This window comes from Falco peregrinus, chromosome 5 (genome assembly GCF_023634155.1).
Source record: "Falco peregrinus isolate bFalPer1 chromosome 5, bFalPer1.pri, whole genome shotgun sequence".
In the NCBI taxonomy this organism is placed as follows: Eukaryota; Metazoa; Chordata; class Aves; order Falconiformes; family Falconidae; genus Falco; species Falco peregrinus.
Window position 1 is genome coordinate 69,539,941 of NC_073725.1, and position 24,064 is coordinate 69,564,004.

The 24,064-nt window shown below is 49.0% G+C and overlaps 2 protein-coding genes across 3 annotated transcripts in view; both read left to right on the forward strand.

Annotated features, from left to right (window-relative positions):
- The first annotated feature begins 1,306 nt into the window (after positions 1 to 1,306).
- Positions 1,307 to 20,579, forward strand: RAB11B (RAB11B, member RAS oncogene family). Its single transcript, XM_055804751.1, has 5 exons — positions 1,307 to 1,453; positions 7,691 to 7,886; positions 9,843 to 10,036; positions 11,619 to 11,699; positions 15,629 to 20,579. Exons 1-5 carry the CDS (start codon positions 1,414 to 1,416, stop codon positions 15,772 to 15,774), a joined length of 657 nt encoding a protein of 218 aa, XP_055660726.1. The 5' UTR covers positions 1,307 to 1,413; the 3' UTR covers positions 15,775 to 20,579.
- Positions 20,580 to 21,325: 746 nt separating this feature from the next.
- The window catches only part of MARCHF2 (membrane associated ring-CH-type finger 2), a 37,802-nt gene continuing 35,063 nt past the window's right edge, over positions 21,326 to 24,064 (forward strand). Inside the window, exon 1 of one of the 2 annotated variants that reach the window (XM_055805059.1) lies at positions 21,326 to 21,415. The gene's annotated coding sequence lies outside the window, so the exon portion shown is untranslated. Of the gene's footprint in view, positions 21,416 to 21,975; positions 22,222 to 24,064 lie in introns of those variants that run through there. The other variant, XM_055805060.1, reaches the window with a different exon arrangement.

The window sequence follows — 24,064 nt, forward strand, 5'->3', positions numbered from 1 at the left end:
CCAGAGGGTACCACCCCGCCGAGGGGGAGCTGGGCCCAGCCCCCCCGGTGCACTGACCCTGCCCAGCACCTGGCTGGCAGTCCCATGCCGGGGGGCAGGATGCGGCCAGACCCCCCTGTGCAGCTCTGGGGGTCCAGAGTGGCCAGAAGTCCCAGCAGCCCGGGTCGTGCTGCGGTGACACTGGGGGGGTCTCCCCACGGGGCTCCGTGCCCCGCTCAGACCGCGCTCTCCTGGTAGTTGCTGTCCTCCAGGAACCGTGTCAGCCTCCTGCTGGGGCTGGGCACCGCCGGGGCCGCATCCTGCCCTGGGGCCACGGCCCCCCCGGGGTCCTCGTCGCTCTGTTGCTCCCTGGCGATTCCCGGCACGTCACGGGGAGAATGATGATGATGATGAGGAGGCGGCGGCGGCAGCTGCATCCTCCCCGTGAAGGATTGGCGCAACCACAAATCAAACGCGTTAAACCAGCTGCGCAGGGCGAGCGCCGGGCGGGTCGGCCCTGCGCGCCCCCAGCCGCTCTGGGAAGCCCCGCGGGGGAGTCCAGGCCGCCCTGCTCGGGCCAGCGCAGCCGCCGCGCCCCCCGCCTGGCAAAGCGGCCCCCGGCTGCCACCTCCGGTTCCGCCGGGAGCCCGCCCCAGGCCGCGCCGGCGGAAGGGAACGATCGCGGAGCAGCAGCCGCGCCCCCGCGCGGAGCGGTCCCGCCGGAGCAGCTTCTCCCGCCGGCCGCGGCCCGGGGCGCGGTGCGGAGCCGGGGCTGCCCCTGCCCGCGGCCCAGGATGCTGCGCTGACGACCGGCCCGGCCCGGCCCGGCTTCCCCCTGACCCCGGGTCCACACCCGGGTCCCCCTCCCGCCTCTGGGGACCCCCCCCATCCTCGGGAACCCCCATCACTCCCGGGGACACCTCCCAGACCCGGGCCCCCCCACGCGGCCCGCCCCCGAGGACCCCCCCCACCGCCGGGAGCCTCTCCCTTTCCCGGGCCCACCCCTGCGGCCCCTCCCCACCTCGGGACTCCCTCCCCCCCGGCAGCCCACTCCCCCCCCACCCCCGCGAACACCTCCCACACCCGGAGAGCCCCCACCCCTGCGCCCCGCGGCCGGGCGGTGCTCGGCTCTGCGCCCCGCCCCTCCCGCCCTAGATCCCGCCCCTCCCGCGCCCCGGCCCCGCCTCGTCTCGCAGGGTCCCGGCTTAGGCACTGAAGCCCCGCCTCTCCCCAGCTGCCCTCTTTCGACTGGACAGCGTCGCCCGTCAGTCAGAGTCGCGCCAGTCGTCTATTGGGCGTCGTTGATGGATTTGGCGCGCCGCCCGCCTCCTGCGGGCTCTGGCTGCCGCTGATAGGCGGCGGCGGGAGCCGCCCCCCCCCCCGGCTGGGCCGCGGTCGGTGCCTGGCAGCCAGAGGGTCGGCGCCGCCATCGCCATGGGCACCCGCGACGACGAGTACGACTACCTCTTCAAAGGTACTGCCGCCGGCCGCCCCGGCCCCTCGGCGGGCCCGCGGCGGCGCCGGGCCCGGTCCGGCCCGCCAGGCTCGTTGCCCCGGGCCGGGGGCGGCTGCCGCGGCCTTTGTGCGCGGTGGGGCCCGGCTGGGCCTGGCACCGGGTCTCGCTGCTGGGCTGCGGCGGGGCCTTCCCTGGGCCGCCGCGTCGGGGGAGCGGTGGCGATCCGCCTCGGGGCGAGGGCTGGGCTGGGGGAGAGGCCCGGGGCTTGGGCCGGGGGTCGCAGCTGGCGGCGGGGCTGGCGGTGTGGGTCGCCCCTGGCGCCGAGCGGGAGCAGAAAAAACTTCAGCTTCAAGGGGGAGCGCGGTCGGCTGCGAACTGACCCTCATAACTGAAGCCGGGAGGCTGGACGGTGTTCCTGTGGCCCTGCCTGGGGTTGTTTGAATCATTCTGTCACCGCACCTGTGACAAGTCAGGCTGTCAGGGCTGCTGTGCGAGGGGAGGGGGCCGCCCCGGTGGGCCTGGGGCCGCTCTTGGTGCGCTGGCTGGGGCTGTTTTTATTGCCATTGCTGTCCTGCCTGTGTAAAGGCCTGTCCCTGGCCTGCCCACGCGACGATGCTCGCCTTGACCCTTTTGCTGGTGCGTCCCACAGCCCTGCCTTTGAGGCCCATGGAATATGCGGATGGGTGTGAAACCCTTCGTGTTTCCCAGCCTGGCTCATGTCTGGTCTCCTCCAGGGCTTGGAACCCTCAGGTCCCTTCGAAGAGCTCGCCGCGAGGCGAGGTTCAGGCTGTGCCTGTGGTGCTCAGGGGGTCTGGGGGGTGTGGGTCGGTGCTCGTCCCCAGGAAAATTCCCCGGGAGTTTGATGTCGGGGAACAGTGCACATACAGGAACGCCAACAAGTGCAGCAGCGGTTCCACGCTTCCTTGTTGATGAAAAGAAAGACCAATTACTCTGTTGGAAATATTTTATGGATGTATTTGCCTGTTTGGTGTATTTGTTTTACAGTCTTTGAGGTAGTGGGTAGAAAAAACCCTTGATTTCTTCTCTACCTGTAAAGCAGACTGCCCTCTGAAAGTATGCAAACTGTCTGGCTTGAAGCTAGTTTGCTTCTGAAGTCATTCCACTGTCAGTTTTCCCAAGTGACTTAATAGCCAGGAACTTGAAAGCCCAAAAATTTTCTTTCTTTTTTTCTTTCTGTGAATAGTCAATGAGGTAGGCAAAACTGCGTTCATCTTTCAAAATACTTACGCCACTGTGAAACACATTTTTAATTTTATCTGGAGTGAAACTTAATCTAAAGGTATTTGGTCAGGAGCCCTGCTGTTGTGTTGGTGCTGCAAAGTGACTTGGCATACTTTGTGGCACTTAGTGAAAAACAGGGGTGAGAATTGGCCTTTTCTCTGCATCTTTTGGGTAAGGGTAGTTGTGTGGATGGTGTTTTTTTGAAATAAACCCACCCACAACTCCCTTTCCCTGTCTAGTCATTTTTGCCTTTCCTCTTTCTAGGCTTTTGGGGACTGGGCAAGAAATGGTGAATATTGATGGGACCAAGTGGGATGAGGTCTCTGCTGTAGGACCAACTTCCCCTTCCTTTCCCATCTGCCCCCTTTCAATAATGGAATTAAATATCAAGAGGGATTGACTTAATTAAAAAAATAATATCCAGGGGTTTGACTGACTTCTGGTTTAGCCCCTTCTTAGCTACATAGACTGCTTTTGAACTCTCTTCTATCAGGCATGTGTAGGGGTCGGGGTAGAAACAATGGTGGAGGAGGGTTGCAGTCTGGAAGAGATTATTTTTAATAAATTTGAGGTTTGACCATTTCCCTTGCCACTAGTTTCCAAAGGAAATTTGGTTGAACTCTGACTTTAGCATTTACAATTGCACTTGTTTAGGAGACTTGCATCCTTGCACTGTAATTATTTAGGATGACTCCAGTTGAATGCAGCGTTGCTTTAAAGTCATGGGTTTTACTTTTATATATAGTAGATCTGGAGCTGCTTGTATAGGAACTTCTGTTGTTTAGCATAGATTATATTAATCACCTTTATGAAAAGTTTTAAAGCCCCATTTCTCGTTAGTCTCTTTCATGTGAAACACTGCCTAGAAAACAGTTGTTTGGGGCTGAAAATGGCCAAGGTGTTTGTAGCAAGAGTTTTGTGCGTAGCTGGCTCGCTGTTCCTGGTGTTCCCTCATTCACACTGTCCATGCGCTTCTGCTTCAGCCCCGGCCATTTCCATAGGGCTGCAGGAGCGTTATTGGTTTATCTGGTCTAGCACACAGTGGGCAAAAACTAATTTAAGGTTTGGTGGCACTCTGGGGATGCGAGTGTGGTTATAGTCAAAGCTGCTCTGCCAAAATAGTGCCTCTTTATTCCCGTTTGCCATTTCTTTTGTGTGCATCACGACAGTCAGAACTGCTTATTTTATTGATCGCAACAAAATGTTGTTTGTTAACAAAATGACTGAGCCAACCTTTGGGAGAACAAGCTGAATTCTGTGTGCAGAGCTGAGCAGAATAATGAGGCTGTGAGGATCTTGTAGATGCATTTTGGTGATGTAACCCAAGCAAAGCCAGTGGTTCAGGGCTCTGTCCCCAATTAGTTTTGTAGCTGGGGTGGTTAAAAAGCAGGAACATTTCATGAGGATTTTTGAATGGGTTGGATCTGGAATTTAATTCCTGTCCTTTTAATAGTCATTCAAGTATTGGAAGCCTTGTACCTATTAAAATACGACCTGCACATTCATTTTTCTCTCAAGATTAGCTATTATCAGTGTTTATTTTAAAAGCTAAATTTGGGGTTGTGCACATGTATGCTGGCTCATGAAAAAGGAAGGAAAAACCACCCGTAGGAAAAAAAAAGAGCTTTCTTTTACCTTTGTGGGAATTTAGACTGCTCTGATTAGAGCTTAAGCCTAACAAAGGCTGTGCTTATTAAAAACAAATGCACAGCATATTAGTCATCAATATCTGGCAACCTTATGTACTTAGTATTTATAATGAACTCTGCTTATGTGGTCTCTGCTAGAGAGCGCCTTAATCTTCTTGATTGTTCAAAAGAATATATTTGCCAGATTAATAAACCAGTGTATTTAAAATTCTGTCGCAAACTTGATCTTTTTTGAAACTTTTTTTATTACCGACAACATATTGCCCTGGATTTTTAATTCTGTCTTTTGCTTGTGTTGTACCAGGGTCCTGAGGTCTGGGTGGTGGGATCGTGCTCCACTGGGGCGGCCAGGGGGGTGCATGCGTTGTGTGGCCTCGCGGGACATGGGAAGCACGGTGACGATGGTGGCAGATCTGAATGCTTTCCCGTTGATAAATGGGTGACGTGGTGAACGGTGACCCACAGGCTGGCACAGTGTGGTGGAGGAGAGGGAAAATCGGGAAAGACTTGAAGGAGCAGTGCCACGATCGGGATGTAAACAGGGCACAAAGTGTGGCTGGATTCTATGCTTACAGCCATCGGGTGCTGGTTGTTGGTTCAGGTCACTTCCCAGTTAAAACCAGTGCATCTTTCTATTAACCACTGTGGCCCTGAAGACTGTTTAGGGAGTGTGAGTTTATCAGTTCTGGTGAGATGTTTAGGGAGTATTCAGGCTCTTAGATCTGATTTGAAACTTTCTTTTCTACTCTGTTGAGACTGCTGCATTTGAACATGCAATGCTGTCTGGTAGTCTGTTCCCAAATTTAGGAACTTTCCCAAGATCTAATTGCTTAGTCCAGAATCTTGAAGGTATCTTCTTGGTCAGTTCACAAACTTTTGTTGTCTATTCGGATTCTCTCTGCATGGGGGCCTCCAGTCTTGGCATTTTTCCCGTGAAAGTGAAAACGCTCGTGTAATGCTCAAGATTGAGAAGTACTTGGAGACTGTAAGGTGGAGAGAACATTATTTACTGAGCTGGGATCTGGTTGCCTTCCTTTGTTACCTCTGTGTCCAGTAACTTCTCAAAAATGCTCTCCTAGAAGCTCTGCTGGAATGTGGAGCAGCCTGGTAGAGAGGAGCCTGGTGCTTTGCTGCCAGGTTGCAGCAGAGGCAAGTAACCCCCTAAAAGTAACACAGGAACCCTGGAATTTTCTCCCTGCAGCAGATGGAGTTAATGACTTGAGAGCCATTTGCATGGTTAATGCACAAAGCTGATAATTTTAAAATGCCAGAGAGGAGGTGGCTGGAACCTGGAGAGGTGGCTGTGCTTTCTCGAGCTGCAGATTCACGAGATGGTAACTCCCTTCGGAAGCAGTTGGAAGCTTCAGGGGTTTTCCAAGCTGGACTGGCTTGTGTGGTGGATGTTTTTACCTCCTTCTGGTCATGGTGAGGGTTTTGCTTGTCGGGTACAGCCTGCTCCAAGCCAGCAGATCGCTGTGCAAGATGGGTGACCTTCGTTCTGTTCCTGGAACGCCCCGTGGAATTAGTGATGAAAAACTGTTTGTCTGGAAAATAAAGCTAACAAAATCCTAGAGTTAGAACTCATAATAAAATCTTCTTTATAGATCTGTTCTCATGCCCTAAAAAAATGGTTTAGGCTGTTTGCCAGCGAAGGCAGAGCAGTGTGAGGAGCTGATTTAAGCTATCCCGGGTGGGGAGTTGTGGCGCCTTGCCACAATCCACTGGCTGCTTGTTCCTGCCTCTGTTGTATTTTGACTGTTCAGCTGTGCTAGCACAATTGTCCGTCTATCTGTGCTGTCAGCCGGATGAGATGCTGGGAGGGGGTTGGGGGGGAGAGCCCAGAGCGTTTCAGCAATCTCCCTGTGCAGCTCAGGAGCCGTTGCAGGGCTACAGCAGAAGTTTGGGAATGTGCTAGCAGGGGTGGGGAGGTATGCGAGCTGCCCGAGCGCGCTGCCAGAGCTGTATCCTGAAACAATGACCTGAGCAGAAAAAAAGCTGTAATAACACTAAAAGGCGAGTACAATCCTTGGCCCTGGGAGAATGCTGGCAAGCTCATTCTGGACGTGTGTAATGGGAAGAGCCTTCCGTAATTTGTTGTGGAGGGATCAGGAATGTTTTCTGCCTGTGTCTGCTTTTTCATAGGAAAAGCAGATTGTATGAATGAGGAAGATCAAGAAATCTGTACTTTGAAGTGAAGGAGGAAATATTCCCAAGGTTGAAGAAGCCTCACTGTGACTACCTTTATTCTTTCTGCTCAAGATACTGTTAGCTTGAATACCAAAGTCATATGTGACACAATCTTTGCTGAGAAGGGAGGATGACTTGATTGCTTTCAGCCTTGTTTCCCTTTAGTTATCTCTTGCCCTGGTCAGTGATACAGGGATTGACGAAAACATGCCTAGTTGTGTTAGCTGCATAGTCAAGAACCTCCTATGACAAGTCTTTGTCTTTGGAGTTGTGGATGAGAAGGTGTGGTGGAGAGCCTGGTCTGGCGCGGCCGGGGTGAAGCAGCAGCCGGCGGAGGGGAATGGCAGAGGTGTGTGTCTTGGGATCCGCGGGGAGCTTCAGCCCCGAACTAGGGGGAAACTCCTGCTATCAGATGTGCCTTTTATTTTCACAGCTCCTTCCGGTAAAGCTGGGCTTTGTGTGCTAAAGATCTTTCTGCACTAACGTTTTTCGGTTATCATGGCAACACCTCGTGTGGAGGCAGAGATTTTTAGCTCCTTTTACTTCTCCTGCAGTCTACTAGAAGTTGTTTTGCTGGGTGAAGTTCTTCTTTGCTTTGTGTCTTGTCTGTAGCGTCAAACTATTGATGCTATTTTCCTCTATTTCCCCCTTTTTGTGGTCAACGTGTTTATGAAGTATTGAAATAAAACACCCTGTGTGACCCCAGCAGGGACTGCAAATAATTGTATGCTTACGTGGTTGTTGCTTTTAAAATAAGAACAGAGTAAGCTTATACTGGACACAGGCTTTTGTCAGGCAGACAGCCTGTTGCTGTGTTCTTGACTGTTTTTTCTTAAAATGTGGGTTGCAGCCTTCCCCTGCGAAAGGTCCAGCATGCAAGGGACATCTATTTACCTCTAATTACTGGCTGTAGCAGCAAGGTTTAGCTGTTGACAGTCCCTGTAGCAATTTCTCATTTCCATCTCTGAGGAACTGAGCAGCTGCTAGCAACAAAAAGGCTTGGGGCTGTTTTGGGGCTGGGGAAGCAAGTAAAGTCCGAGGTGGTGTCAGCATAACTTTCTCCAATGTTTATCTGACTGTGCAACTCCTCTGGGTCCTGCCTGCAAGGCAGCGTAGCAGCCAGGTAGCACATGTGTCAATGCTGGATTAATTTTGAAAATAATGTCTTTTGTTTCAGTTGTGTTGATTGGAGACTCTGGAGTTGGGAAGAGTAACCTTCTGTCACGTTTCACAAGAAATGAGTTCAATCTGGAGAGTAAGAGCACCATTGGGGTGGAATTTGCCACCAGGAGCATTCAGGTGGATGGGAAGACGATAAAAGCGCAGATCTGGGATACTGCAGGACAGGAACGATACCGTGCCATTACCTCAGCGTGAGTACTATGTCTTTGCTCAGGCTAACAGTAGAATTTGAGCAGAGATGGTGCAGATAAATTTATGGGTAGAGCATTAACAAAGCATATCTGGGACACAGGACAAAATCATTGCAACAGGCTTCAGTGTAGATCCAAGTCTTAAGATAGCAAATACTTCTGTGTTCCTTGCTTAATATAATGAAAGTAACTTCTAGATTCTAATGATGTTATTATAGAAAAAAAATGACAGTTTAAATAAAAAACTTGGGGAAATTCTGAGTCTTGTGATTTGTGGTTTTCCCTGCCCTGCATATGCTGTCTTCATCACACGGAATGAATGTCATTGGTACTGTTTGGCATCAGGTGTTAGTCTCTGCATGGTAACTTACTGCAACACCTGTGGCTTCTGGTCTTCGTTGCCCCCTCGGTCTCGAGACTGAGGGTATTTTTAGGACAGTCTGCAGCCACAAACTCCCTTGAAATCTCAATGACTTTGAATTAGTCACAGCCCTGAAAATTAGGTCCAGGAGTGCATGCTGAATAACCAGGGAGTAGGAAGGCAACTCTGATAATGCTGAGGCTGCAGCATTAGGTACACCTGTATTTAGAACAGTGGTGCATGGCACCTTGTTAATCCAGACTGTTTTAAGATGTAACCTCTGGGTGTATCTGTTTCTGTGCAGGTAGTAGGCAAAAGTACTTCTTAGAGGAAAAAAAAAAAAAAAAGGAAGCCTTGTTGTAGGCCTAGTTATCCAGGGCATATTCTGATAGGCAAGTTAAAATATTTTAATGTTACAGATGTATATCTGTTTTGAAAGGTACCAGCTTGTTTCTGAATCATGCACAGATTGAGCCATTTGTATTAAACTCAAGGTAAGGGGAACTTTTTCCTTGAGGTGAAATAGAGTATTGCAGAATAGATGGGAGAAAAAAAGAGGAGCGTGGAGCCCAAAGGGATTAATCTATAGGGAAGAAATGTAAAAGCAAAGTAGTGTAGAAGCGGAGGTAAGTGCCAATTTCAAATTGCTTGTTTCTTATAATTTTTAGTGTGTTTTCCAGAAACTTTTTTTTTTCTTGATGACCCTTAAATTGTTCTTACTGCTGTAAAAACGCAGCAGAAAAACTGCTGGCTGAGCCTGGTTTAGCAACAGACTTGGCCGATGAGAATCGGGAATCTGCAGCCCTGTGATCCTGCCTCTCCTTCGTGCTGGCACCGGCTCTTGCTTGACGCGTTGCTGGGCCAGTTCAGCTTGCTAAGCCAGCAGAACACTAACCAGCAGTAAAAAGTGAATGTTTTCTGCTGACTTGGTGCCCCAGATTGGTTCAACAACATGTCAGACAGGTGCTGGTGGAGCAGAGGGGAAACGGTGGGATTGTGTGGGAGAGATGGACGTTCCGGGGCTGCTGATGGGCAACGGCTTATGCTGGCCTCAGCCCTTGGCTTGAGTGGAAATGAGCCTGAACCTGCCCCAAGGGAGCACACTCCGTTCTCATATTATGTGCTTGTGGATGTCAATATAGCCCAGAGTTCCCCCTCTTTAATTTTTAAGAGGGACAGGAGGTATTTGAAAGATCAGCAATGAATACTGACATTTTACTAAAAACTGGTTCCCTAGTAGAAAGGTAAGTTGTAACTTCACAGAAACCTTCTGAAGTGCATTGTGAGTTTTCTTGCACACCGTTTTAGCAAACGAAGAATGTCATGGCTTCCGCAGTCTCTTCAGCATTTTCTTACATACATTGGAATTTTTTAGGAATGCCATTAAAAAACCCCAGCATTTGGAACTGGGGTTTAGGCTTAAACTCCCACCCCCCCCGCCCCAACAACAACAGTATTTGCATCAGCACAACTTTTCCCGACCTGGGGGAATGTTTTTAACTTTTTAGTAGTAACCATTAGAAACAAGTTGGATTCCAGGTTTGTTGGTGTAACTTGGAGAGCTCTCTGTAAAGGAATGTGCCTTGTGATTTCAGATATTACCGCGGTGCTGTTGGGGCTCTTCTTGTCTATGACATTGCCAAACATCTCACCTATGAGAATGTGGAGCGCTGGCTAAAGGAGCTTAGAGATCACGCAGACAACAATATTGTCATCATGCTGGTGGGTAACAAGAGTGACCTGCGCCATCTGAGAGCTGTGCCCACGGATGAGGCTCGGGCTTTTGCAGGTTTGTAGACAGTGTGTTCTGGCTTGGTGCTTTCTGAACTTGATGATGTTGGTGCAAGCTGTAGTCACGCTGTTGTTGTCCAGGACTGAGCCTTCCCCTCACGTTTTATTTTTGATCCTAAAAAAAACATTTAAGTTTTTTTAAAAACTAAAATATCTTGGCTTACTAGATAGCATATGTGGGTTTTGGTTTTGTTTTTTCTTTTTTTTTTTTTTTTAATCTAGTGGTGGTACATGTTTTTGAAACGCTGTTCTTGAGTTGGCTGATAGCTGAAGATTAAACATTTCCTCTAGCCAGGCTAGAAACAGTAAGCAACGTTTAGAAGAGAAAATTAGAGGCCTAGTTCTACTGAGCATGTATCAATGTGGACGCTGCAGATGAATACTGAACCTTCTCTTACACGGTGTAGTTTCTGCTCCAGAGCACTGATGTATATAGTAGTGTCTTCTAGTTTCATTTAAATGTTTCATTTAATGTTTCATTAACTTCTCATTTCATTTAAGTTTCATAAAATCATCAGTCTCGGAGATTATCAGTTGCCGGGAGAAATCAAGTGGGCTATGTGAGCTGCTGCCACTGCATGAGTTGTCCCTCTTCCTTATCTTGCAGAGCACTGGTCAGATACTCTTGCCCTTACAGGCCTAGGGACACTCAGCTTGCTTTTGTGTGGCCGTCAAGCTTGGAGGTGGAATTTAAATGTATAGCCTTTAAAATCCTTCTGGGAATATTACTAGGGCTTGCTTAAACTTGTTTTCTGAAGTTTGCTAGTAAGCAAGTACCCTGTGGTTAGTAAAACCACTTTAAACTTTCAGGTGAATGAGAAGTGAAGTCTATGTAAGAGGAGCAAAACAAGTTAGTAGGCACCCTGTAGAGTGTATTACTTTGGTCACTTTGTTCAGCATCTTTTTTTTTTTTTCTGCCCTTGACTTCCTACTAAGGCTGTTTTACATAGCTAGTGATGGTACAGGTGTTGCTGTTTAAGCTCTGTGACTGAAATTTGCCTGTATCTGGGCAGGTGGTATGATACTATTCTAGGCGTGATGTTTGGGTGTTCCTCACAGTCCTCTTTTTTTTTTTTTTTTTTTTTTGTAATAAAAAACCCTCTTGCACTGTAAGAGGAAAGAAGAAAACAGACTGTATTACTAGGAGCTTTATTGTAATTTGGAGGTAGGGTCTGGTTAGGAAAGTGTAGGTCTGTGTATGTTTTGGGGGTTGCAGAGGAGAATTGTGACTCCTGTTGCGGCCAACATGCCTTTGCCTGTGCTCTTGCTCAAGGTACTTCTAGGTGTGATCTGGAGCCAAATGAGACTAATATTGTGTTGCTTGACTGAGCAAGGGCTGTGGAGAGGAAAATGTTCTCACACTATGGAAAGGCAGCGGTCAGTGGTGACGCTGCCAAAGCGCTAGAGGCTAAATAAATGGTGCACCAAGTTGTTCCTAGTGTAACAGGAAAAAAAATAATTAAAAGAGATCGTTCCCTGGCTGATTTGGCCTAAAAATAAGGTGAAACCCTCAAAAGTAAAAAAAATAATAATAAAGTGCTATTAAAGTTTTTAACTGAACCACTTGTTATTTATTCCAGAAAAAAATAACTTATCTTTTATTGAAACTTCTGCCCTGGATTCAACAAACGTAGAAGAAGCCTTCAAGAACATCCTTACAGGTATGGTTTGTTATGGATTCAGAGGACCTCCTGGGGTAGTGCATCATCATTATGGGCACGTTTTGCAGTTATCTAGAACGTGTTGGAAATGATGTTTAGTTTGCCAGCCTTCTAACCTTACCTGTGTGTTCTGCCTCCCATCCACTTTTCTGCCCAAGAATCTGGAGGTTTCTAGTCTCTTGATGGTCCATAAAAATCAAGCTATTGCAGTAGCACTGTTGTAAAGGTGCTGGTTGTTCTGTGCCTGTGTAAAATCTAGGCGGTGAAGCCACAGCCATGCTAGGAAGGAAGTTAAATGCTCCAGGTTGTTCTCTTGCACCAAAGCAGACTGGTGCGTAGTATTTTTGTTCTCAGCTGATGGTACAGGTTGTAGTTGACTGTGCAGCAACAGCATAGCTGCATGTAGGTTGCCTTCTGGGAATGTTCCTGAAGAGTCCCAGGAATTGTCTAAGAACATGATAGTGGTCACGGGCCAAAGTGAGGCCAAGTCTTATGATTTCCACTGCCCAAGAATGTTCCTCGGCGTGTGTAACTGCTGTAGGTGTGGCTACTCAGTGCACAGTGTCTGGTTGCAGCTTCAGACTTGCTGTATGTGTGGGACTGCTACGTGGCTTGTGCAGTAGGTCCACTGCACATAGTATCTGAGAGATTCCAGGTAGTAGTACTCTACTACTTGCTTTCTTCCTCTTTCAGACTGGGGCTTAGAATTTCCGTTCCTTAAGGTCGAGCAGTTGCCTGCATATATTTTCTTGGCCCTGGAGTAAGGGAGCACCCTACTGCACATGAGGCCTAGGATTCACCAGTAAAGCTTTATTGGTGTAGGTACACCAGCAGTAGAAGTGGGAAGCACACAGAGCAAGAGAGATGCTCTAAAATAAGTACTGCTCATCTCTGTGTTGTTACTTCAGTTGGGGTAGGTAATTGTTACCGAACTTGGAGTCTGGCCTAATCTTACTCTAATTTTAGTTAGACTTCAGTTTGTGTGAGTGTGTCAGCACCGTATGCTTTAGCATTTTGTGTTCCAGAGGATGTATTATTCTTGCACCAGGCTGAGGTGACTCCGCATTTGGGTAGCTCTGTGCCTGAGTTAATCTTCGGAAGCAGGGCCCTGGGAAGCATGGGGCTCTTAGACCCAAGGGTGTTGCAAGGAAACCAGCATGGGCCTGCAGGACTGCTGAACTGGAGCTAACAAACCCTGATAAACCTGAGCATCTCTGCTTTCAGAGACCCTGCCTTCCACTCCATGTTCTGTGATAGTCATATCTCAAAATACTCCTTGAGGCCACAGGGAAGCTGATGTTTCAGAGCAGTTTTCCACTCCAAAAATGAAGTAACTGACAAAGAACCCTTAAAAATCATATCTAAATACAAAGAGGGCTATCAAACATTGGGTATTGGATTACTGCATGAGATCTGAATTTTGCCCTAAAGAGGGGAAAATGCCATATAATTTGTCAGGATGTTTGTTCTGTCTCTCAAAAAGCACTTTAAGATCTGTACCGTGAGCATGAAGAGTTGGAAAGATCCAATTCCTGACTGTTGCTTACTGTAGCTGAATTCTATACTGATAAACTGTCTCCTGTACACTGTTTTGTAAAGTTACGCCTGATTTGCATGTTCCACAACATCTCAAGATGAGCATTTTCTGAGCTTTATTGTGGCCAGATACTGATTTCAGTTAAATGAGAATGAGCCTTTGTTCTGGTTCTACTTGATGATCAGGAAGTGTCTGGTGTGTGTTAATTATTGGATGTTGACCAAAGAATTGGCTTTGTATTACTGTGTCTTGATGTATGAAATAAGGGTTTATTAGTAGGAAAAAAGCTGAATTTTAGTAGGGTGAATTCTGTAAGGCAGGCTCTTATAGGTTTCTTTTGCAGAGGTGTGCAGGGAAGCAGTAAGAAGTGTTGGGATCACTAAATCTGGTGCTGGCCAACTCTGTAGTCAGAGGAAGATGACCAAGGAACGGCAGGTAGGAGAAAGAGGATAGTCGGGCTGCTCCTCTAAGTAAAGAGCCTGGCAGCCTAGAAATGGGTTGTATTTTCTGCCCAGCAAGGTTTGTGGTGGTAGAGCTACTGGTGAAGCAAGTGGAGAACATTGCTGTCGAGATAAAGCTGCAAAGAGCACCTGGTGCCTGAGCTGGGACTGTCTTCTTGCCTTCTAGCAGATTCACTGCTTGTCTGTGACACTTGGCTGGATCTGAGACAACTTGCCTGGCGCTTTGAGATAGTATCCACAGCTTTAGTGCTCTGAGCGCTAGTTCAGCAGTCACTATCCATCCTGTCTTCCCTTGCCATGTTGTCCTGAGACTGACCCTGGGTAGGGAACATGGCCTAAGGTTGCTCTAGGAGGGCGCCCCGATGCCGTCTGCTCTAGCAGATAACACTTGGTAGGCCAGAACTCGAGCTGAGGTCAGGGCTGGGCAAACAACTCAAAATGCTATCTCTTAGGAGCATCCTGGGCTCCCAAGAATGTTGAGATTCTCCAGTTCAGGTACAGTGGGGACATGGCTAGTAAGACTGAGTAGTCCTGAAAAGCTTATTCCTAAAGTGATTACCTGGGGGAGAATCATCCTTCTAAGGGAGGAGAAGAAACCTGGGAAAACATGCTGTGTAGAGCAGTGAGTTGGGAGCCATCACGGGGGACCTGGAGGAGGGAAGAGGGTGGGAGCAGCAGGACAGGAGTTTCCTTGCTGGCCACCAGTTTGAGGGATCACTAAAGACGGGCGGGGGGGCACAAGGGACCGAACCAAGGAGATGCTGCCCCAAAGAAAAGAGGCCTTGGCAGTGACTCCGAACAGCTAGTATTAAAATACACCACTGAGCACAGAAGAAGATGTGACAATCTCTGTGCCGCTCTACCCTTTTAGCAAAAAGAGCTGAAGGTAGCCAGGGGCAATGAGATTAGTCTTGGGTAAAAGGTTTCCATTTTAAACAATGTAAATACGTGCAGCTTCTTTTTGAAAACAGATAAATACGTAAACAAAACTCACATAGCCTCCCATGATTTTTAATCCTTACTAAAGACTTTGGGTGTTGCTGTTTTGAGGCTGTGGCTCTGTGAATGCGACCATAATATTTACCACAGGCTTCCAGGGAGGTACTTGCCCTTTTCCTGCCTCACAATGGAGGGAAGTTGGAACGAGGGCTTATAGTCGGTGAAATAAGTAGTTTAAAAACCTTTCAACTTAAATTATTTCTCCTAACTATGCAGTTGAAATGGTTTGTTTCTGAAAGCTTTTAACCTGGCAGTCTCTCTTCAGCGGTTACAGCTTTGTGGATCTGTGTGCTTTTGGGCATAAATTAATTGGAGTCAAATACATTAATTCCCTCAGGAAAAGCATTTTCGGATCAATATAGGGCTTTATGGAACTGTGTGGCTTTTTACTGTCATAGGTGGGAAAACTGATTTGTTGCAGAGAGGAGTAGGCACTTCTGCCATTTGATAGCAGCAGCTTGCCAGAAGATAGTGTGAAACAGGTAACAGTCGCTGCCGCTGTGTGGTGACGTTTTGCAAGCATCCTGTTGAGTGGTGTTTCAAGATGATGTTGCCCATTTTCTTTAAAAAAATCAAAAATAAGATGATTCCCTGTTTTCTTGCTCCCCTTTCATTTAAAAAGCCTTTTAATAATATCCATGCTCATGGAGTCGTTGAAAAAGAATGGGTTAGGAAGCACTCACTGTTTTGGAATTTTTGTAAGGAATTTTGTCTTTTCCAGACAGAGCTGGCGTGTCCATTACAGAGCTGGCAAGCCAGCCAGATGTTACATGCCATAGCTGGTCAGACTAGATTCCCTTTCACAGCTCTCAAGTTAAACTCTTCTCCTTCTTGGGTTCTAGCATCTTCTTTGACAGCTTGCTCCGATGTGTGTGCGTGCTGTGTTGGAGGCAATGTCTTTCTGGGCTCTAACGAGTTTGTTCTCGTTTCAGAAATCTACCGCATTGTTTCGCAGAAGCAGATTGCAGATAGGTCTGCACACGATGAGTCTCCTGGCAACAATGTAGTCGACATCAGCGTCCCACCAACCACCGATGGACAGAAATCCAACAAACTCCAGTGCTGTCAGAACCTGTGACCTCCTGTAGATGACTCTTGTGCCCTTCACTTCGTCTGTGCTTCGTTTAGAAACTTGTGTGCACTTCTTATCTCCTGTGATTCAGTGACTCCCTCTTCCCTCCTCTACCCCGTTCCCAAGTCCTCCCTTTCATCTTAGAGCTTTAATTGTAGGGCTAACATTCCCCTGCCTCTGAAACCCCCTTCAATGTGGTGACTTTTGGGCTTGAAATGTAGGCACTGATCTGATAGACATGTTTGTGTTGGAACATCTGCTGCTGGATATTATCCCATGAAACACTCTCCTCAAGTGGTTTTGGGTTTGTTTTTTTTTTCTGGGAGAGAAACCATGGTGACTTGACTATAACAGTTGAAGAAATAACTACATTTAGGTGACAAGGTTTTTCCCCTCCCATAGTCAGATATATTTTTCTGGTGTTTCTGTCAACATGGGGGAGAAATTAAAGAAAATAGCTATCCTACCAAATGCTCTGTTTTCTGTCCTGATAAAGTCTCACAGTGAGGTTTTTAGTGGCTGCACACACATAAGCAAGCTGTTGAAAATAACATTACTTATTATGTAATTACCCCTAATACAGTTAGTCTGGCTGTGTAGTTTACCGTTTCCTGCTTGGGAAATCTTTCTCTATTCTTGTTTTATTTGGGAACAATGAAGTATGTCTGCATTGCTTTCTCTGCCACCATGAATGCCTGTGCTGCTTGTGCAGGCTTTATTAAGTGGCTTAATATTTATTCATGGCTTATGTTAATCAGTTAACATTATTGTACAGTAAGTGCCAGCATATTGATTTCAGAAACCTTTTGCAACCTGTACAAGTAGGCTTATTTTGTACTGTAGATCAGTGTCTGAAAGCAGGGTCTTCTATAGATCCAGGGTTTTTTTGCATGCTGCTTTTTCTCTAGATCCCTCCTACCCGTGTTTGAGTGAGTGAAGCAATATTTTCATGTCACGTATATACCTGCACTTGTAAGGGTTTTGGTTGTGTAGACAAACACAATACTTTATACATTTTGTAAAACTTCTGCAGAACCATAGCGTCTTGAACTTCCTCTTCATCATCTTTTCACTATTGACCTTGTGCATAATCTTCTTGACCTCTACTAAAATGCATAATATTAAGATTTCACATAACTACTAACCTATTGTTTTCCTCTTTCTCTGTCTTACTGAATTGCAGACTGTAATTCTCAAATGATTGTACTTCACCTGATGTAACAGATTTGTCATCAGCAGGGCTAACTACTATAATACTTTGTTTTGTTGAATGGGAAGAATGTTACCACAACTTCGTGTAGTCAGTCTCTTGCTAGCTTGTGAAAATCTTCTATGATGGCTTTTCATCATTCACTAGCTCTTACGCACTTGCATCCCCTCTGGTATATGCTGAATGTTATGATGAGGCAAATACTGGGTGAAACTGTCTAAAGGAAGAGTTGGAGATCATCTGCTGCTCTCTGAAGGGCTAGTGAAGCAATTTGCAGTGAGTTTTTGCTCTGTATTCTGAGACTGTACCTCACTTGATGAATCCTACCTGCATATTAGTGAGTTGATTTTTCTTTTCTGATACAAAGCAAATATGAAACTGTGAATTGTGCTTGAAGGGGAACTCTGACATTCCAGTCTCAACTGTTCTGTCTGGTTATGTAATAAAATTAAGGGCGGTTAACTCTGATGGCTTTTCCTTTGTAAGATTTCCAGACCTATGCCTTTAATTTTGTACTGCATGCACCTAGAGGGCTGTAGTTCACAGCAAGGGGTGCACGTGGTGCTGAGCACTTCCACTTCTCAACTTTGTTTAGATGATACTTTCAAGGTGAAGGGGTGCATGCTTGCAGCCTAATGCCATTGAATGAGGATACAGATCCCTCTAGTCATCAGTGCTCTGTCCTAAGGGTGTCCCGGTTTGGGAAGCGCTTTCACCACTTGGTCTTTACTTTAATAGCATCCTGTTGAGAGAAGGTATAGCCAGTGGGAACTGGAGATGTCTCCTTTTTGCTGGTCCTAGACCAGAATGTGATGAGCAGTCAGTATTTAGAGGGCTGGCAGATGAGCATGAGCACGCCATCAGAGAGAATGGAGAATTCGGAGATGGTGAAAATACTTCATTCAAGAACAGGTGGACACTAGTGGAGCTGGGCTCCTTGATTTTCAAACAAAACTTTCTATGAAGAAATTAGTTGAATAACATGAGGAAGAACCATGCTGTTAGAAGACTTACTAGTTCAGGCTGATGTGTTAATGTGTTTACTCGGCAAATTCTATTCTTAACACAAAGTTTATAGAATCTATGTGGCCTGGTATAAGAAGCTGAGAAGCAGTTTTGTCAATTCCTTGTCTCTTAAAAGAGATTTTTCTTTAGTCTTTGACTTTGTGGAAGGCTCTAAACTTTGCCTCAGAGTCCCAACAAAAGTTTCATCTCTAGGGCTTAAGTGCTGTTAAATTGTATGGGTACTGAAGAGCCCTTGTACAACTTCATTGCGCATTGGCCAAAGCCTCCTCAGAGCAGGTGGATCTTGGACCCCATACTGTGCATGCCAAGGGGTCTGGGTTGTTTTTGAGATCCGTTGTGTGACGTGGAAAGGCTGGCTGCCTTTTGCAGCAGGACTCTTTGGTATACCCGAGATGTGGGAAGCACGTGTGCACACACAGAGCTTGTGTGAGCACCATGAATGAAGCGGTGGTTTTACCTGCTGTGGGCACACAGTTTTTTAAGCTAGGTGTTAACCCTTTCCCAGATTGCTGTGCTGCTCTCCAGGCAGTTAAGAGAGACGGCCCTCCTGAGGCTTTGAGGCTCTTGTGCCTAGACTAAGCACAGGGCCACTAGTGCTGGTAGGAAAAGAACAGTGGACCAGTTCTGCCTGGTAAAACCGTCTGCCTGTGCATAGACAGAGGAAAATGCTTTTGATCTCGAGTACCCTGCTGTCCTGCCGAAAGCACTGTGCGCTCCTTCAGAAACTATAGCTACAACCCAGCCCACTGCTGGTGATGGCTACTGAAATTGCAGAGGGGAAGACCTGGATGGAGGAATCCAGAGGAAGCTTGAACTGTTGGAGAGTTGTCTGACATTCAAAGCAGCTCTCCAATAGGCCAGACTCCTTAACCATGCTTTCCTGATGTGAAAGTAACAGTTAAATGTGATCTCAGCTGGACTGCTTCATACTGCAACTTCCCTGGCTTTGTGTGTCTCTTGGTGTTACAGCCAGGAAAATAGAAAAGGTTCCAGCTCTCTTCCGTCTGCCGTAAGAGGTTTAAGGGCAGAATTTGGCTTATGTAAAACTCCTGATGACAGGGGAGCTGCCTGTAAAAGAAGGAATATGTGCTATACTTGCTTTACTTGGATGTTGGGGATGACTTTCATTGAAAAATAACACTAAAAACCACTGGGTGCTTACCACCCAGTGTCAGTAATATAAACCTCCATTGAAGGCTCCTGCTGATGCTTAGAATGGGTCCTCCAATGTAGAATGAGACAGGAGTCTTTTCTGCTAACTACCCTATTAATTATGGGGATAGTAAAGGGCAAAATTCACGCATAAAAGTGATTTGGTAGTGAGCGTGCAAACAGGTAACTGGTAGAATAAATTCACTGGGTGGACTGCCTCAATCTAACTTCTTGGTGTTGAGTCAGATGCTTACAGACTTGGTGAGTTAAAGTCTGGGATCTCCAAGGAGAGTTTGTAGCCTGCACAGGACAAGAAAGTTTGCTTTATCAGAAAGTTTTAAAGCTCCATACTTGTATAAATGTAAAAATCCAGTTGAGGAGTGACTGCTTGCTACTTTGTTAAAAAGATTTTTGTGTGTGCTACAGAGACCATGCGAATCTGGTGGAAGTAGAAGGCACCATGGTCCCTTCTTCCCCCTGGGGCTGCTTCTCAGCATTTTCAGCAGGTTAGAAGCAGTAGAAAAGCTGCTGCATCCTAGAGATCCTCCCGTTTGGGTGCTGATTCTGTTAGATCACTTGTAATGACGCCACAGTGTGTGGGAAGGATGGTGAGGGGGTTATCCCTGTGTGAACAGGAGGGAGCACTTTCAGCTGGATGTGCCAGGATGGCCAAGGATTGGGCTGTGCCTTTTGGGTAGGGCACTGACCAAAAGCGGCTTGGAAAAATGTACAGTAGGTATTTTCGCTTCCCAATGCTTTGATTCCTGCGTGCTGTACTGTTCCAGAAGTTGGGGATGGGATCTGTTTGTGGGCTGATTATGGTTGAGTTTTGCCTCTGCTTGGTGATTGTTTCCCTTCCAAACATGAAAGAAGAACTTGCTTGGAGATTCTGGACTCTGTAGAAGAAAAAGGATCCTAATGAAGTCAGTCACTTAGGGAGGCCTTTTTCCTTCATTAAAAAAGACCTAGGAAAGACAGTATTAAAGGTAGGGGCCTGAATTTTAAATAAGAAAACATAAAGTGAAGACTTGACTGTCCTTCAAGCAAAATACAGCGAGTCAGGGCTGAGGTTGGATTCTCTTGATTTGGAGGCTCTTAATAGAGTCTTAATAGGTGATACAGTTTAAATGGTGAATAATGGAATGTTTCCGTGAAATTGCTCTCTCCACGGCTGCACTGTTTCAATAAATCACGGTTAATTCTTATTTTACACTGGTCAGATAATGCACAGTAGTGTTGTCTATCAGGCTTTGTTAGGCTACAAATAGCACCGGCCCTTTATGCAACCCAGAAGAGAGGTTCCTTTAATTTACTTTTATTCCTGGTTCCTGTGTTAAGTGCAATTCACTTTGTAAATATGCCCATCACTCGTTTTTTGTGCATGGTTATGATGTATTGTGGATATAAAGATTGCCAAATCATACCGCGTGTGTCAAGTTCTGTTCCAAACGCAATTGTACAATAAAGCGGAAAAAACCGGTGTTGGCCCAAAGGCCGAGCGCTGGGGCCGGGGCCAAGGGCCTTGCGGGGGGCGGCTGCCCGAGGCCGGGGTCGGTCACCGGGGCTCAGCCGATGCCCCCGGCTGGGGGGTGGGATGTTCCCGAGAGGCTCCTCCCGTCGCTTCAGCGCCCGGCGTTAGGCCTCGGGGGGGGGCCCGGGGCTCCCGGCGGCCTCTCAACAGCCTGTGCTGCCGGGGGCGCGGCGGGGCAGCAGCGCGGCCCTGTGCCATGGCGGCCCCCAGGCAGGGGCGGAGGGGCCGGCCCCGGGCATTCAGCGGCCGCCACCGCGGGTGGGGGGAAGGCGGAGCGGCGGCGAGAGGCCCGAGGCCGGGACGGAGCTCCCCGGGCTGCGGGGCCGCTCCCGCTGCGGCCCGGGGACAGGCGGCGCCGACGGCCGCCTCCCGTAGCCTGGCCGAGGGCCGCTGAAGCGGCGGGGCCTGAGGCGGCGGGGCCTGAGGCGGCGGGGCCTGAGGCGGCGGGGCCTGAGGCGGCGGGGGCGGGGCCGAGCCGCCCTGCCGGGTCGCTATTGGCCAGCGGCTGTTGCCAGCGGGGTCGTGTAGCGACGCCGGCCGGCTTCCCCGCAGGCCATTGGCTGTGCCGGCGCTGGCGTCAGCGCAGCGCTGTGCAGTGATTGGCGGGAGGCGGCAGAGCCGCGGGGAGGGCGGGCGGTGGCGGCGGGGGGGCGGAGCCCGGCGGCCGCAGGAGCCGGCGATGGGGCGGCGGGCGCCGCGCTGAGGGGCCGCGGGCGCCGGGACCGCAGGTACCGGGCGGGGTGGGGTGGCACCCGCGGGGTGCCGGGGACTGGCGATTGGCTCGGCCCGGCTCTAGCGCCCCGCTCCTGGCAGGGCCGGGCCGCGCTCCGGTGTGGGGCTGCGGCGGCGCGAGTGGTTGGGCCGAGGCGGGCAGGCCGCGGTGCGGCCGCCCCCGGTGGTGAGGGCCCGAGAGCCTCTGACAGCTTCCCCGGCCCTCAGCCCCTCCCGGGGGAGCCGGTTGCCGCCGCCGCGGGGGTGTCAACAGCGCCCTAGTGCTTAGCAGCACCCCGGTGCCCGTGCCTTGGCGGCCCGGGGGGCGCGGCCGTGCCGGGGGCGGCCGTGCCGGGGGCAGCGGGCACCCTACCGGCGCCGGGCAGCCGTGCCGGGCGGCAGCTCTCGGGCTGCGGGGCCTTGTACCGGGTGCTCGGCCACGGCGCCGTGCCCCGGCAGGCCTGGCGGTGGGAGCTGTAGCCCCTTCCCGAGGGCCTTCCCGTCGGCCCCGCGTAGAAACGTCACCTGGGAGGGAAACGTCGCAGGCCTGGAGGTTCGAAGCAGCGATTTTTTATAGGCGATCATCGGACTTCATTGTGGCGGAGATAAGTTGTTATTGGGAAGAGGCCTTTGCGAGTGGGGTCCCGGGGCTCTTCCCTCTCCTCCGTGGGAGCGTTGGTGGCTCTGTCTGACGGCCCTTTGGGACCTGTCGAGCGCAGTGTGGCATCAGCTTGTTACAGGGGCATCCCCAGGGAACAGGCTCAGTGTCACGGCAAAACCAAAGACCTGTTGTGTTGGAGCACCAGCTGTCTTCCTCTGTGGTGTAAGCGTAGAGTTTGTGATTGACTTTTCTGAAGCTGAGACCTCTAAAATCTCTTTATTTCATTTAAACCAGTTTTCTTGAGACAACTGCTAGCAACAGAGCAAACTGCTCGCTCGTGGGATTTGTCCGAGGGATGAGCCTGTGGCTCATGTACAGGAAGATGATTGTGACATTAGAGGTACTTTTCTCATGGTCTCAAACATTTGCTCTCGTCATATGAGCGTGTTCTCTATCTGATGGGGAGACCGAGATTAAAACCCAAAAAAGCTGTGCGATGGTATTTGAGACTTCTCGCTTATCTGTGCGATTGCCTGCGCTGTTAGTAGCCACAGAAATGGTGCTGGCCTGGGCATGGGGTGATGCAGCTGAAGGAGAGTGCAGGCTGTGGCGTGACACCCTCTCGGAGGAGGCTGTGCAGAGCTCGGATTTGGCAAGCAGACAGGTGGGGTGTCCCTGAAGTCCATGTTGGTGATGACTTAACTGGAGGTGCTAGGGTTAGCCAGAGCAGCCCTGGCTTTTCATCAGGCTTCTCTGTATTCCGCGCACTGTCCTTGCAGTGTCCAGAGACGAGGCTGTCCTTCCCTGATGTGTGATGAAGATCTCTCAGTGGGGGTGTCCTTCTTGTCCCACCCTGTGCCCTTTATTGGCTCGTACTCAAGGGACTGTTTGTGTCCCCCTCTCAACCATCCTTTTTTTTGGGGACCCTCATTCTTTTGCTCCACTCACCTTCCAGCAAACATTTATCTCTGCATCCTTCCTGATATGGTTTCTAGTGCTTTCTCAACCTTTTTCAAGGTTGGTCAAGAATGCCTGTACTGCTGCTGCTCTGATGGTCTGGCTGTGGCCAGGCCCCTTTATCCACCCTGGTCATGGGGACATACAACACTGTTTGGCTGCCAAGCTCACACATGCACAGAATAATCCTTTTAACAGCTGAATGTTAGTCTTCTTATCTTTCCAAGGCTTAAGTGTTTGAATACTTTTATTATTGCATCTCCAAAGGATTATCTGGAGGAGCATGTTTGGAGGGCTAGAAGAGCCCTGGTTTTCCAGGTGTGTTTGTGGTGGTATGACCAGAAAGAGAGGCTTGAAGGGAAAGGAGCTGGGACTGGAAAATCCTGTTGTTGCATGCACTGTAACAGTGAATTTAATAATTCTAGTTGAGGACACGTGGTCTTACTACCCCCAGACATGCCTTGTGGAACGTTACAGGCAGCCTCCATCAGTAAGGAAGTCTTAACTTCGCCAGGAGTGGACCAGGTGGCACAGGAGAGAGCTTAACCTGTATACCAGGAATGCTAAATACCAGCTGTAAAACCTGGGTTGTCTGTGTGTGGTTAGCTAATTATCACCACTGGCAGTCTTTAAGTGGAAACAGGAAAGAAAAAAAACCACCCAACATTGGAACTAGTGGTTTCTTGTTTCTGATGTGTTTGATTGCCCTTTTTTTGCTGTGGAATTGCACTGAGGCTGCGGAGTGAGGTCACCCCATGCTGGATGCCAAGGAGACCATGCAGATGAGCAGTATTACAAACATACTAATTGTAAGCAGCTTCCGATGGACTTCTTGCCTTAATAGATGCTGGGAGAGGGGCTTTCCCATTCTAGGTTATTGATGCTGGCCCAGATTACGCAAGTGTGTGACACAGTGTTTCCCGGGGAGGAAGTTAGCATAGATTCCTTGAAACAGCATGACCAAAATCAACCCAAAATGCATCCAGCACAGGCTGGGCAAGTTGAGGCTGGATACAGGCTCTGAGACTCTGTTAGTCCTGAGGGACTGCTGCAGGTCCTCAGGATGTGACTTTGTAGTAGTTCAGCAGGCAGAGATACAAAGTAAAAT